We start from the raw sequence: 16,275 nt of genomic DNA, 5'->3' as shown, positions 1-16,275 counted from the left end.
ATCCAAAGCAGGCTCCAGGCTCTGAGCAGTCAGCACAGAGCCTGATGCAGGGCTTGAACTCACAGACCACGAGATCATGACCTGAGCCAAAGTTGGACGCTCAACCGACTGAGCCACCCAGGCGCCCCTCCCCAGGACTATTCTAACACTAGAGATTTTGCAGTGTACAAAACCAGAGTAATCCCTCACAGTCTATTGAGGAAAGCACTTGATAAGTAAAATGTAGAGTGTATTAGACAATGACAACTGCTTAGGAGAAAATGTAAGCAGAAAATGGGAACAGGTAGTGTGTATATATTGGAGAGGGGTTACAGGTTTGGATAGGTAAGTCCTCACCAAGAAGATAACATTTGAGTAAAGATGTGAAGGAAATGAGGGAGCAAACTATCAGAGGAGCAGATTTTGGGGAGAATATCACAAGTTCAGTTTGAGGCTTATTAAATTTGTAACATCCAGTAAGCTTTCAAGTGTAGATGAAAGTAGGCAATTGAATATATATGAGTTTGGAATTCAGGGAAAGGATGTCAATTCAGGAGTCGTCAGTGCATGAAGAGTGTTTAAAGCCATGAGACTGGTTGGCTTCACCATAGAGCGAAGTAGAAATTATAAGAGTACAAGGATTGATTCCTGAGGCAGCCAGCATTTACAGGTCTCTCTCAAAAATAAATAAACTGGGGCACTTGGTGGCTCAGTCGGTTGGGCAGCCAACTTCGGCTCAGGTCATGATCTCATGCTTCATAGGTTCTAGCCCCACGTTGAGCTCTGTGCTGACAGCTCCGAGCCTGGAGACTGCTTTGGATTGATTCTGTGTCTCCCTCTCTCTGTTCCCCTCCCCCGCTTGCCCTCTATCTCTCAAAAATAAATAAACCTTTAAAAAGAAGTTAAAAATTTTTTAAAATAAAAATAAGTAAATAAGTAAATAAACTTAACAAAAAGGAATGTGGAATTTAGGCATTTGGTCCTTCTTGGTTTACATAGTGAGAAAATCTGGCTTATTAATCATCCACATGTGTATAGCATAATAACAGAAACCTTTTGGAACAGAGAAGTCATGCTCCCTAGTCTGCAAAAACTTGCAGCAGGGGTCAATTTTTGCCCCTACCCCCACCTCCAGCCCCCTAGGACATTTGGCAATATCTGGAGACATTTTTGGTTGTCCCAACTCAGGCCAGGGGTGCTACTAGAGTGGCTAGAGTTGAGGGATCCTACTAAGCATCCTACAAGGCACAGGATAGCCCCCACAACAAAGAATGATCTGGCCCCAAATATCAATATTGCAGTGGTTGAGAAACTTCTGAGTTTACCATGGTCCAAAGTTGCTGGAATTTTGTTTGCTTGCTAAACTCTTGTTTCCTTGTGTGATTGTCCTTGACTTTAACCAAATGAAATTATATTGAATTATGACAATATACATATCACTTCAGCCATTTATTTTAGATGCTAACTGAGACGAGATGGAGGATGTTCTTTTATTCAGTTTCAAGTGTGGGATTAACAGTGTTAACAGAAGTAATTTTGGAACAAAGAATTTTTCACCTTGATGCATTTAATAACCTGCAATATAGTAACCTCAAGATTGAGCCAGAGGCCAGTCATATCTTCACTTGGGATTTGGGTATACCTTGCACTAGATTTCAAGATGAATTTTGAGTAATACATAGGAAGTATAATTTCTGAAATTGTGACTTTAGAAACTTTGAGATCTTGTTTTATCTGAATTCTTAATCCTAAAATTTGCTTTGTATCTGCCACTCTTCAATGTCTGATGACTGTGGGAAGAATTTGAAAAGTGATAGTCCTTAAGTATCCTTAAGTATTGGTAGATAGAAGACACCAGAGTAACAGGAGTAAGGAAATTCATATGCTGGTTCCAGTATACCACCCACTTTCCGTTTGAGCTCTGGCAGTCTCACCAGACTGTGGGCACCTGTGTGTGTGCTTGTGTGTACAGGCATTCTGGAGACTTGGTTCATGCCTACCTTCCTTCATCCAATTTACAGAGGTGCAGTGAAACTAAAGGGATTTGGGCTTTCCAGTAAATGTGAGGATGTTGTAAATATCAGTAATGGTCCTTGAACTTCAAAATGATAAAAGTTGATCTTGGATGCCTTTCAGTGTTTTTTGGTTTTTTTTTTTTTAAGGTTTTAACTTGCTTTGATTTTTTAGAATGCTAACAATAAACTAGATTGCTAGGCGGACCTAAAATTTAATGTTTGTTGGAAAACAGTTTTATAGAAGGAAATGGATTCTAGCAATAGCTCGTGTTATCATTTGTTAATTCCACAAATTTCCTTTTCTTGAATCTGCTTTCTCTAGTGACTCTTTGCAGTATTTCGTACACAGGTCTCAAAAGTTGTAAGTTTTGAATTACATAGTTAAGTTTTGAATTACGTATTTTCAATTTACCTCATGATTGCTTCATTTTCTGCTTTAATTCCAATAGTTGACCAGGAGAGGGCGTGTAAGAACTTTTGTTTTAATACACTTCTGAATTAAGTACTCTGCTTGGAATAATAATTTAATTTGATTACAATTGTTTAGTATTTGCCTGATAGTTCGTTAAATTAATATACTGCACCCTACATCTAGCATGCTGTAGGGTGCAGTATATTAATTATCCACCATCAACAGAATGAAGTGGGTATTATTCTCATTCTGAAAGTAATAACATCAATTTTTTTTTTAATTTTTTTTTCAACCTTTATTTATTTTTGAGACAGAGAGAGACAGAGCATGAATGGGGGAGGGGCAGAGAGAGAGAAAGGGGCACAGAATCGGAAAGAGGCTCCAGGCTCTGAGCCATCAGCCCAGAGCCTGGCGCGGGGCTTGAACTCATGGACCGCAAGATCGTGACCTGAGCTGAAGTCGGATGCTCAACCGACTGCGCCAGCCAGGCACCCCAATAACATCAATTTTATTGAGCCCTTTTAAGCGTCAGGTTAAGTATTTTACTTAAAATATCTTATTTGAGCTCCTTAAGAAGCCTATGAGGTAATTACTGTTATTACTCCATCTACTGATGAGGAAACTGAGCTCGAGAAAGTTATGTGACTTTCCTAAGTCCATTTACCTTGTATTAAAGTTGGGATTTAGACTCAGGTTTACTTGACTCCGTAGTCTCTGCCCTTATTACTTAGCTTATGGTTTTGCCTTTTTTTTTCTTTTTTTGGAAATTCTGCCCTCTAGCATCATGTCTCCTAATTTTGTACTTTTCACTTAAAATAGTGGAGCCTATATGTGGATGGCAAAGGTTTAGTCAAGTATTTAGATAGTACTGATCTTTTTTTCTTTTTTAATGTTTGTTTATTTTTGAGAGAGAAAGAGAGAAACAGAGAGTGAATGGGGGAGGGGCAGAGAGAAGGAGACACAGAATCCGAAGTAGGCTCCAGGCTCCATGCTGCCAGCCCAGAGCCTGATATGGGGCTCAAACTCATGAACTGTGAGATCATGACCTGAGCCGAAGTCGGACACTTAACCGACTGAGCCACTCAGGTGCCCCAGATTGTACTGATCTTAATATTGGGATGTAAAATGGTGAATTTGAGGTAGAATAGGAAAAATGAGCCAGTAGGAGAATAGGTTTTTTAAATTCTTTAGTCCGAATGATTTAAAAACTAAAAGACTTGGCTAAATATATCATCCAATTGCATAAATTGTGTGAAAATCTGCCACTTTACAATAACTTTGAATATTTAAGTCTGGGTTAAATATTTACTTAGTATCCATGTGCCAGATATTGTCCTTAGTGCTAGAATACGGAAGATGTTATACTTGCCCTCAGAATGCTCACATCTGTACACTTACTATAGGAACTCATTCTTCTGTAGCCAACTTACAGTACCATAGTACTAACTCACTGTTGCATGGTTGGCAAGAGCAGAGTACTTTTTTTTTTTTCAACGTTTATTTATTTTTGGGACAGAGAGAGACAGAGCATGAACGGGGGAGGGGCAGAGAGAGAGGGAGACACAGAATCGGAAACAGGCTCCAGGCTCCGAGCCATCAGCCCAGAGCCTGACGTGGGGCTCGAACTCCCGGACCGCAAGATCGTGACCTGGCTGAAGTCGGACGCTTAACCGACTGCGCCACCCAGGCGCCCCAAGAGCAGAGTACTTTTATATGCTGTTGAATTTGATTTGCTAGTATCTTGTTGCAAATTTTCGCATCCATATTCATCAGGGATATTGGCCTGTAGTTCTCCTTTTTTGTTGGGTCTCTGTCTGGTTTGGGAATCAAAGTAATGCTGGCTTCATAGAATGAGTCTGGAAGTTTTCCTTCTCTATTTTTTGGAACAGCTTGGGAAGGATAGGTATTAACTCTCCTTTAAATGGCTGGTAGAATTCCCCAGGGAAGCCATCTGGTCCAGGACTCTTATTTGCTGGGAGATTTTTGATAACTGATTCAATTTCTTCACTAGTTACGGGTCTGTTCAAATTTTCTATTTCTTCCCATTTGAATTTGGGAAGTGTGTGGGTGTTTAGGAATTTGTCCATTTTTTCCAGGTTGTCCAGTTTGTTGGCATATAATTTTTCATAGTATTCCCTGGTAATTCTGAGGGATTGGTTTTAATAAATCCATTTTCATTTGTGATTTTTATCTATTTGGATCGTCTCTCTTTTCTTTTTGAGAAGCCTGGCTAGAGGTTTATCAATTTTGTTTATTTTTTCAAAAAACCAACTCTTAGTTTCATTGATCTATTCTACTGTTTTATGATTCTATATTTTTTATTTATGCTTTGATCTTTATTATTTCTCTTCTTCTGTTGGGTTTGGGGTTTCTTTGCTGTTCTGCTTCTAGTTCCTTTAGGTATGCTGTTAGATTTTGTATTTGGGATTTTTCTTGTTTCTTGAGATAGGCCTGGATTGCAGTGTATTTTCCTCTTAGGACTGCCTTTGCTGCATCCCAAAGGGTTTAGATTGTTGTGTTTTCATTTTCATTTGTTTCCATATATTTTTAAATTTCTTCCTTAATTGCCTGGTTGACCCATTTGTTCTTTAGTAGGATATTCTTTTTTTTTTTTTAATTTTTTTTTTCAACGTTTATTTATTTTTGGGACAGAGAGAGACAGAGCATGAACGGGGGAGGGGCAGAGAGAGAGGGAGACACAGAATCGGAAACAGGCTCCAGGCTCTGAGCCATCAGCCCAGAGCCCGACGCGGGGCTCGAACTCACGGACCGTGAGATCGTGACCTGGCTGAAGTCGGACGCTTAACCGACTGCGCCACCCGGGCGCCCCTAGTAGGATATTCTTTAACCTCCATGCATTTGGAGGTTTTCCACACTTTCTCATGTGGTTGATTTCAAGTTTTGTAGCATTGTGATCTGAAAGTGTGCATGGTATGATCTCAATTCTTTTATATATATTGAGGGCTGTTTTGTGACCCAGTATGTGATCTATCTTGGGGAATGTTCCATGTGCACTTGAGAAGAAAGTATATTCTGCTGCTGTAGGACGTAGAGTTCTAAATATATCTGTCAAGTCCATCTGGTCCAGTGTATCATTCAGGGCCATTGTTTCTTTACTGATTTTCTGTCTAGATGATCTGTCCATTGTTGTAAGTAGAGTATTAAAGTCCCCTGCAATTACCACATTCTTACCAATAAGATTGCTTATGTTTGTGATTAATTGTTTTATATATTTGGGTGCTTCTGAATTCAGTGCATAGACATTTATAATTGTTAGCTCTTCTGATGGATAGATCCCATAATTATTATATAATGCCCTTCTTCATCTCTTGTTACAGCCTTTAATTTTAAGTCTACTTTGTCTGATATGAGTATGGTTACTCCAGCTTCCTTTTGACTTTCAGTAGCATGATAGATAGTTCCCCATCCCCTCACTTTCAATCTGAAGGTGTCCTAAGGTCTAAAATGAGTCTCTTGTAGAGAGCAAATAGATGGGTCTTGTTTTTTTATCCATTCTGATACCCTATGTCTTTTGGTTGGAGCATTTAGTGCATTTACATTCAGTGTTATTATTGAAAGATATGGGTTTAGAGTCATTGTGATGTCCGTAGGTTTCATGCTTGTAGTGATGTCTCTGGTACTTTGTCTCACAGGATCCCCCTTAGGATCTCTTGTAGGGCTGGTTTAGTGGTGATGAATTCCTTCAGTTTTTGTTTGGGAAAACCTTTATCTTTCTTCTATTCTGAATGACAGGCTTGCTGGATAAAGGATTCTTGGCTGCATATATTTCCTGTTCATCACATTGAAGATTTCCTGCCATTCCTTTCTGGCCTGCCAAGTTTCAGTGGATAGCTCTGCTACTACCCTTATGTGTCTACCTTTGTATGTTAAGGCTCGTTTACCCCTAGCTGCTTTCAGAATTCTCTCTTTATTCTTGTATTTTGCTAGTTTCACTGTGATATGTCGTGCAGAAGATTGATTCAAGTTAAATCTGAAGGGAGTTCTCTGTGCCTCTTGGATTTCAATGTCTGTTTCCTTCCCCAGATTGGGGAAGTTCTCAGCTGCGATTTGTTCAAGTACACCTTCAGCTCCTTTCTCTCTCTTTTCTTCATCTGGAATTCCTATGATACAGATATTGTTCTCTTTGTTGGAATCACTTAGTTCTCTAATTCTCCCTTCATGATCCAGGATTTTTTTCTCTCTTTTTCTGTTTCCTCTTTTTCCATAATTTTATTTTCTGATTCACCTATTTTCCCCTCTGCCTCTTCAATCTGCACTTTGGTTACCTCCATTTTATTTTGCACCTCATTTATAGCATTTTTTAATTCATCATGACTGTTTTTTAGTTCCTTGATCTCTGCAGCAGTAGATTCTCTGCTGTCTTCTATGCTTTTTTTCAAGCCCAGTGATTAATCTTATGACTGTTATTCTAACATTCTTGTTCAGTTATATTGCTTATATCTGTTTTGATCAATTCTTTAGCTGTCATTTCTTCCTGGAATTTCTTTTGAGGAGAATTCTTCTGTTTGGTTATTTTGGTTAGTTTTCTGTCCTTTGTGTGTTCTAAAAGCTTGTTATGTGCTCTGCACCTGTGAGCACTGCTATATTAAAGGGGGTCATATACTGTCCAGGGCCTGGCCCTTCAGGATGTGTTTTGGAGACTGTTACTTGCTCTCTGTTGTTGTGACTTTGGTTATTTTTTTCCCCTACTTGTAGTGATGTTTTGGGCCGTCCACCAGGTGTGCTTTGATTTGTGCCTTGAAGTATCCCTGGAAAGGAAAACAAACAAATAAACAAACAGAAAACAAAAAACACACAAAGACACAAATAAAAAAAAAAAAAAGAAAGAAAAAAGAAAAAAAAAACCCAAAAGCAAAAAACCAGAAACACCAGCTGTAAGTAAAGAACAGGGTGGAGGTGGTGCTGATGGAAGATCACATACAAGGAGAGAAATGACAGGGACTGGGTGCGGGGGAGGGGAATAAACACTGATTAGGCAAAGAGACTAAACGGCTTAATCCAGAGAGAGAAAGGAAAATAAAGAAGGAGGCAGGGGAAAAAGCAGATAAAATTACCCAGACAGTGAAACTATACAGCTTGATTATTCCAGAGAGAGAGAAAGGAAAGAAGGAGGTGATCCATGTGTCAAGAGAATGGGTTAAATATGTCTGTTTATACAAACCAACAACCAGAGTAACCAGACTAGAGGAGGGAAGAGATAAGAAGGAGAAAAGGAAGGAAGAATACATCTATATAACAAGAATTGTCTGAGAGTTAATCCAGGCGATGCAGCAGCGCTGGTCAGGAGGAGGGGTCCCTCTGGTTCCTCAGTGTCCATCCCGCTCCGGTAGATGCGCAGTTACCCGGCACGGAGGGGCGTGGTTTGGTGTACACGGTTCTCGCCTCCACTGTGGGCCCGAGGTTAGATCCCTGAGGCCCTGCCTTGGTGGTGGTGGGGTGAAAAATGGCAACCCCCCAGTCTCTCCTCCATGGACCCGGTGTCCCAAATCACTCTGTTCGAGCCGTCCTCACTGTGCCGCAGGCGCAGACGAGGCGGTTTGCCCTGCTCTGCCCACTCCTGTGCCCCGCGCTTGGCTGGGATTCAAACTCCCGCTCTGTGCGCCCTGCTACTGGGGAAGCGCGTCTCCATGCCGCCGGATCTGTGGTCCCTGCTGGCTTTCTCCTGTCCCGCAGCACTCCAGGGAGGGAATCACTTTCTCCTACTGCAGACTGCGCCCCCGACCTAGGCACCGAGCCTGGGGCTGGCTCCCCTCCTCCCCAGGTGCACCAACAGGGCAGCCAGCCCCAGTCCAGAGAAAGCCCCGCAGTTAGAGATTGGATCTTTCTCCATGCTGCTCTGAGGTTTTTCTCTTGTCCAGATACAGTCCTATGCTTCCCCAGCCGCTCTTTCTCTTCTTGTTGTCTGTCCACAGAAGGGGATCCCTCCCTTCCATTCATTTTATCTCTCCCAGTTTGCAATCACGCACCTATGGCCCGTCAGGTTGTCCCTGTGTATCCCTGGTAGCGACTCAGTCTCTTTTCCTCCCAGTCTCTTCAAGAACAGAGTACTAACATAGTGGGGAGGGGGCGCCTGGGTGGCCAAGTGTCTGACTCTTGATTTTGGCTCGGGTCATGGTCTCACAGTTCATGGGTTCAAGTCCTGTGTTGAGTGCTGTGCTGACAGCATGGAGCCTGCTTAAGCATGGAGCCTCTCTCTGTCTCTCTGTCTCTGCCTCTCTCTCTGCCTCTCTCTCTCTCTGTCTTTCAAAAATAAATAGAAACAAAAGACAGTGGGGAGAATGGTTGGGAGAAGGGATCACGTGATAGCTCGCAATGAGGTGACATTTGAGCTGGAGTTTAAAACCGGACAAACATTTCATTCAGGAGATAATGATTGAGGAAAAAACAATATGATCAAAAGCGTAAAGACACGAAAGTATGTGGTTTGTTCAGGGAACAATGAACATCTGTGTGGCCAGGCCAAAAGGTGAATGAGCCAAGATGGCAAGGTTGGGGTTAGATTATAAAAGGCCTTGTGTGTCTTGCTGGGATTTTAGACTCTGTATTCTGCATAGCATGGAAACACCAAGTTTGTGTGTTACTTGGATATCCCCAGAGATACAAAAATAGATAATATGATGAACCCTCTTAAACTCATCACCCAACTTCAATAAGTTACTCATGGCCAATCTTATTTTGTTCCCTACTATGTTCTCTACTCTTTCCCATCATATTTTGAGACAAATCCCAGACACTATATTATTTAATCCATGAATATTTCACTATATATCTCAGTAAAAAGCATCACGTATCCAGTTAATGTTCAGATTTCCAATGGTTAAATCACTGTTATACTTTTAAAATTGTCATAATCTACACATTGAAATTAACTGGTATTGCTCTTAAGTCTCTTAATTAGTAGGTCCTTTTTTCAGCTCTTTGTTTTTCCCCTTGTAATTTATTTGTTGAGGAAAATAGGCTGTCTTGTAGTTTGTACAGCTTGGATTTTGCTGAGCACATCCCTTGTATTGTTTAACATGTTTCCTCTCTTTGTATTTCCTGTATTGAATCTAGAAGCCCAATTAATTCAGGTTTGTTTTTTGCAGAAAGACTACTTCATGGGTGGTGGGTAGTGTGTTCTTTCATCAAGAGGTACATAATGCACCTTTATTAAGTTCTTAGGGATTACAAAATGATGCAGTTTGTCTTGCCTCCTCGGCAAAGTTGAGTAATTCTACAGAGCAAGTCAGGGATCCAGTGTATCTTCTTTTTTTTTTTTAAACGTTCATTTATTTTTGAGAGAGAGAGAGAGAGAGAGAGAGAGAGGAGTGCGAATGAATGAGCATGAAGTGAGGGGGCAGAGAGAGGGAGACAGGATCTGAAGCTGGCTATGTGCTGACCACAGAGAGCCTGATGTGGGGCTTGAACTCACGAACCACAAGATGATGACCTGAGCCAAAGTCAGACGCTTAACCAACTGTGCCACTCAGGTGCCCCGTGTCTTCTTTAAGTCTGTTTTAGAACTGAATTGGCTTATATTAGAGAGTCAATATTTTTTGGCCAGTCAGGGCAAGAGATCATGGGTTAATATCTGTTTACTGTTTGACTTATGCTAATCTTTAACTTTTTACTTTTTTTTTTTTAATTTTAAAGACAGAGAAACCAAAATTTAATTTAAAAAAATTTTTTTTTTTCAACGTTTATTTATTTTTGGGACAGAGAGAGACAGAGCATGAACGGGGGAGGGGCAGAGAGAGAGGGAGACACAGAATCGGAAACAGGCTCCAGGCTCTGAGCCATCAGCCCAGAGCCTGACGCGGGGCTCGAACTCATGGACCGCGAGATCGTGACCTGGCTGAAGTCGGACGCTTAACCGACTGCGCCACCCAGGCGCCCCCAAAATTTAATTTTAAATTTAGGGGGGGAGAGGGACAGGGCTCTCAGCGTGGAGCCAGACTTGGCGTTTGATCCCACGACTCTGGGAACACAACCTGAGCTGAAATCAAGAGTCGGATGCTCAACTGACTAAGTTACAGGTGCCACATAACTGTTTACTTTTAGCTTTCAGTAAACTGACTCTTTGTGATATTTTATGTAAAGTTGTTCTCTGTTAATGAAGACATCTAGACTGTTTCCACTTGTGATACTAAATAGTTTTGATCAAAATGGAGCTAATGTGGTTCAGAAGATACCTAAGCTCTGGAAAAGATTCTAAGTGTGTCTTGTTTTATAGACTTCTTTCATCTCACAGCGTTTTACCCCAGTCACACATCCACACAACTGCATCTCTGGACGTATCTCGAAAATGGGAAAAGAAGAATAAAATTGTTTATCCTCCACAATTGCCTGGTGAACCTCGGCGACCAGCAGTAAGTTTGTGGCTAGAAATAATCTCTTAATTTTGATGACGAGCTCTTACTCTTAGGCGGCTAGCAATGAGTTACTGTTCCATGTGAGGAAAGGGAAAAAGCATATGGCAACTTGCATGATCATTTGATTGATACAGAAAATGTTCTAGATTTACCTCCTTGGTATTGTTAAAAGGTTGTTTTGTTTACTTGTTTGCCTTGACTTTACCTTCTGTATGGGGGCCTTAATTCTAAAACTAAGCTAATAGCTTGAGGCATCCTGATAGATTTTTGACTCTTAGGAGGCTTGCTAATGTATTCTTAGTAATGGAGCATGAGGAGTTGGAAAGGATGACTTAAACCATTGACCATATTTAAATCATATATATATGGTTTTCTAGTGTTTTAAATTTGGACATAGATGCATTAAGTTGTGATTTTCTGTGTGTTTGTAATTCACAAACTTTTGAATTAAGGTTTAAATTTAATCACTGGATTCCTTTCAGAGATACTGAGTTTTATCTTTAGTTGCTCAGAATTCTTTTACCCTTTTCAAACTGCTGGTGAGTTGTCTAGTCTGAGATATAAGACTAATTTCCAGCTTACTGTGAATTTGCTGTGAAATGCATAGATATCTGTTAAAAAGTTTAAGCAGCTAATGATGACATCAACAAGGTGGGACATTTGAATCCTTAAGAAAATAAACTGCGGTAAGTGCTTAGAAAGAGAATTAATTATTAATTAATAACGCTATTAACAGAATATCAGTAGTGTTAGTGTCAGTTATATATCATTCAGTTTAGCAAACATCTTTTAAAGACCTTTGGGATTCAGGGCCACTGGATCCCAGTATCATCTAAGTAATATTATTTGCTTAATTAAAAAAAAAATTATTATTTTTTTAGTGTTTTGTTTATTCTTGAGACAGAGAGGGCACGAGTTGGGGATGGGCCTAGATATCGGGACACAGAATCTGAAGCAGGCTCCAGGCTCTAAGCTGTCAGCACGAGCCCGATGCGAGGCTCAAACCCACAAGCTGAGAGATCATGACCAGAGCCGAAGTCGGACGCTTCACTGACCGAGCCACCCAGGCTCCCTTCATTTGCTTAATTTTTATATGAATTTGACAGCATGCATTTCATTAGGATTTAGTTGCTAAGTATTGGTCTGAATTAGTACAGTATTAGGTTTTCTTTCTTTTTTTTTCTTATTTAGGGGAGTTAATTTATTAATTTAAAGAGCTCCCACATTGGGAAATAGGAAAAAGAGATGCTAATAGTTTAAACAAATAACTTAAAAATAATTTTTTTTAATTAAAAAAAATTTTTTTTAATGTTTATTTATTTTGAGAGAGAGACAGAGAGAGTGCGAATGGGAGAAGGGCAGAGAGAGAGGGAGACACAGAATCTGAAGCAGACTCCAGGCTCTGAGCTGTCATGACAGCACAGAACCCCATGCAGGGCTTGAATTCACCGTGAGGTTATGACCTGAGAGCCTAAGTCAGATGCATAAATGACTGAGCCACCCAGGCACCCTTAATTTTTTTTAATGTTTCTTTTTGAGAGAGAGAGTGCACGTGTAAGCGGGGGAGGGGCAAAGAGACGGGGACAGAGGATCCGAAGTGGCTTTCTGCTGACAGCAGTGAGCCCTATGAGGGGCTTGAACCCACGAATTATGAGATCGTGACTTGAGCCAAAATTGGATGCTTAACCAACTGAACCACGCAGGCACCTCTAAACAAATAACTTTCTATCTTTCATGTTTTATCTTGGCATCAGAACTTAAAAGTTAGATTTGTGACAGAATCTATGCTGTTAAGTATTGATTCCATTTTATAATTAACCAAAATTTAGAAAAAGTTACATATGTGTACAAATATCATAAATAATTTCCTATTGTTAATGAGCTTTCTTCTTACCTGAGCTCTTTGAACTTAGATATTAATTGAGAAAGAAATCATAGCATTTGTCAGGTTCAAAATCTAAAAGTAAAATTGTGTATTTTGTAGTAGTAATCTTTTAGGATAGTAAAACAAATGCACTTCAGGATATATCCGAAGTGGCAAAATTCAAGTAGTAAACAGTTGAGATCACAGATTTTGAGTGAGTAATCCTTTTGGGAACAAACTAGGACTCTTAGAAAATACCTTAACATTTTCTGAGTTTAAATAGTATTTGGTAAATCAACATTGGTGCATCATTTATACCTGTTATGACTGAAATATTGATGCCCTTCATTAAATACCTAGCTTAATAATGGAATAATTTGCACATCTAGCCACATAGCTCTTAATACTATGATTTTGTGCTGTGTGACCTTTTAGTTGTCAATCTGCTAACTGCAAACATCTTAAAAATTAGTTTTATCCCTAGTTTAAAAGGGGGTCAGATAATATTTACAATTTTAACTCATTCTGATCTTCAGCATTGAAATATGCAGTTAAATAATAGTGGATCCATAGTGAGTAAATCCTATAGCAATAAGTTAAAATGAATGTCATCAATTTAGGCTTTTTTTAGGCCATTCCTCTTATTTTTAAGGCTATTTTCCTAATTTAGCTAACACCAATTTCCAAATAATAGAGATTCCTGTGTAGACTTTATCCAACATATGGCTTCACATGGTACAGAAAATGAGCCAGAGAGAAATTAAATGGCTTTCTTCATAATAGTCATATCTTGTTAATTTGGTCTTGAGTTTACTTTTGCAATACCTTTGAAGAAAACTATGTTAAATAAGTTAAAAATGCAGTGAGACTGTATCAAAACTGTTTTGACAACCATTTCCATAGGAGACATTTTTTTTATTTTTTATTTTATTTTATTTTTTTTTAATGTTTATTTTTGAGAGAGAGAGAGAGAGACAGACAGAGCATGAGCGGGGGAGGGGCAGAGAGAGAGGGAGACACAGAATCTGAAGCAGGCTCCAGGCTCTGAGCTGTCAGCACAGAGCCCGACGCGGGGCTCGAACTCACAAACTGTGAGATTGTGACCTGAGCTGAAGTCGGACACTCAACCGACTGAGTCACCCAGGCGCCCCGGAGACATTTTAAATTTATGGATTAATTGACATACTGAGAATAAGTCATACTTACAAGTCATTATATGGATCCCATAAAGCTCTAGTTTGGACTTTTATTAGGTGCTACGTTTTTATCACTTGAGTTATTATGTGCATTTTAAAACAAGTTAACTTCTTTAAAAGTTATCAAGGTAGACATTTCATAATTTAGACTTTTACCTCATTTCAGTAACTTTTTTGCACGTTATATCCTAAGTTAACTTTATCTAATTTACTATAGAGGTTGGTTAATAATGACCTCTAACTTGATCTTGTGACCTTCAACTTTGCCACTTTATGTATTTGCTGTGATAGGTTTGTCTGGTTTATCTTTAGAAAATGCACTGAGACATTGCATCTGCCTAAAGTAAATGCTGAGCTTTTTAGTTTTCAGAGAGCATGATTGAATAACTTTCTTCTTCTTCTTTTTTTTTTTCTCTTGTAAATACGTCATTCCTTTTTTTTCCCCCATACCCCTTCCAGGAGTACAGTATCTTTTTTACAAAATTGGAAGACAATCACATACAATTCAGGTTAGGAGATAGCCCACCATGGGAAACCAAGAATTGAAGGGTTTCTATATCAAAGATTTTACTGAGTGTATTAATTTTTGCAGATGAATATTATCAGTCATGACAGTTCTTCTTTCCCCTCCAGTGCTCCCCAGGACACTTTATTGCTGAAAACGTAATTAGGCTATTGCTACAGTTTTCAGCCTGTCAGCTTCTATTGCAACTGAAATGAAATCTGCTCCATATTAAAAGATGGCCACTTGAGAAAACTGTTTCCAAGGCATTTGAAAATTTCCAGCAGGAGTCAGAATGTTAGGAAGTTCTGAGGTTTCCTTGTTATTGTTTACCTTGACAAATGGTTTCTAATTTTTTTAAAGGGACAATATGGTGTAATATGGTGGAAGGAATGTAGGTTTTACAGTCATAGGGGAACTTTAAAGATATACCTGCTAGACATTGTATTTAGGCATTTCATATACTTTCCCTGGATGGCACTTTGACTTCCAGCTTTGTCTCTCACAAGCTTTGTGGTCTTGGATTAGTCACTTGATTGTTCTGATTTTTACTTTATAAAAATAAAATTAGAGTGAGAGCAAATGAAATAATAGCCTTGGAAAGTATGTTGTGAACTGTAAATTGTGTAATGGATGATTGAGTAAAAAAATTAAATGGGATATAGCTACCACCATAAATAGAAGATAATAAAGATCTGACCATGTGCTGAGGCACTGTAGAATGCTTCCTTTACATAGATTATTTTATTTAATTCTTACTATATTTTTATGGGGTTGGTGCTGTGATCTTCATTTTAAAGAGGAAACTTAGAGGTACAGAGAGGTTAAATAGCTTGGATTCTATAGCTAGTAGATGCTAGAAGTAGAATTCAAATCCAGGTAGTCTGATTCTAGATCCTGTGCTCTTACCAAATAACAAGAATATCCTATGAAAACAGGTTTTTTTTTTTGTCTGTTTCACCATTATTCTCCTCACTGAGGAAAAAAGGAAACTTTGGTCTTGTTGTACCTTTTCTTTTGTTCTTTTTAGCCAGCCAGCTAAGTGTTTTCAAAATAAATTTTGAAAGTTATTATTTTATATCAAAACAAAATCTTTTACTATTTCTCTGGATAGAAATGTTGCAAATATGGCACAAAGTAGCCAGGTTGTAGTTCTATTTCTGCCTTAATAATCCTTTTTTTTTTTTTTTTAAAGTTTTTTTTTTTTTTTCAACGTTTATTTATTTTTGGGACAGAGAGAGACAGAGCATGAACGGGGGAGGGGCAGAGAGAGAGGGAGACACAGAATCGGAAACAGGCTCCAGGCTCCGAGCCATCAGCCCAGAGCCTGACGCGGGGCTCGAACTCCCGGACCGCGAGATCGTGACCTGGCTGAAGTCGGACGCTCAACCGACTGCGCCACCCAGGCGCCCCAATAATCCTTTTAACTTAGTGATAATTTGGAAAAATATAACTTTAGTATAGGTAAAAATAATCTCCAAATTCTTAATAATGTTTTTATTTCCTGTGGCAGTATTTTCATTAGGCATAAAAAGTGAAAGCTTTATTAACAGTGTATGTTATTGTTATTTTGATCAGTTTGCTAACTTTTTTTTTTTTCTTTTCCCTGTTTGCAAGGAAATCTACCATTGTCGAAGGCAAATAAAATACAGCAAAGACAAGATGTGGTATTTGGCAAAATTGGTAAGCTAAAATGACTATAAAGAAACTAAAAATTTTCTACCAGGATTTGAAGAATTGAAAAAAATTTGCCCTGATTTCTCCAAAAAGTGAGAAATATAATTACATGTTCAGACAGTCGTAAGTAATCCACAAATGATTGCCCAGAGATGTGTGATTTTGCTTAATTTTTACCTTTTTTCTGAGAAACTAAATCATGTTGGATACATAGATATTTAGAAAAAGGCATCAGGAATCTGGCTATACCCTAAGAGG

General features: G+C 39.1%; 1 protein-coding gene across 2 annotated transcripts in view; it reads left to right on the top strand.

Moving 5' to 3' along the window:
- MRPL22 (mitochondrial ribosomal protein L22) overlaps positions 1-16,275 on the top strand; it is a 35,497-nt gene that overhangs the window by 4,205 nt on the left and 15,017 nt on the right. Inside the window, exons 3-4 of one of the 2 annotated variants that reach the window (XM_030328624.1) lie at positions 10,658-10,775; positions 15,958-16,023. In XM_030328624.1, coding sequence (XP_030184484.1) covers positions 10,658-10,775; positions 15,958-16,023 — 184 coding nt within the window. Of the gene's footprint in view, positions 1-10,639; positions 10,776-15,957; positions 16,024-16,275 lie in introns of both variants that reach the window. The other variant, XM_030328613.1, reaches the window with a different exon arrangement.

Source organism: Lynx canadensis, chromosome A1 (assembly GCF_007474595.2).
Source record: "Lynx canadensis isolate LIC74 chromosome A1, mLynCan4.pri.v2, whole genome shotgun sequence".
Taxonomy (NCBI): domain Eukaryota; kingdom Metazoa; phylum Chordata; class Mammalia; order Carnivora; family Felidae; genus Lynx; species Lynx canadensis.
This window is presented reverse-complemented; position numbering and strand designations above follow the sequence as displayed.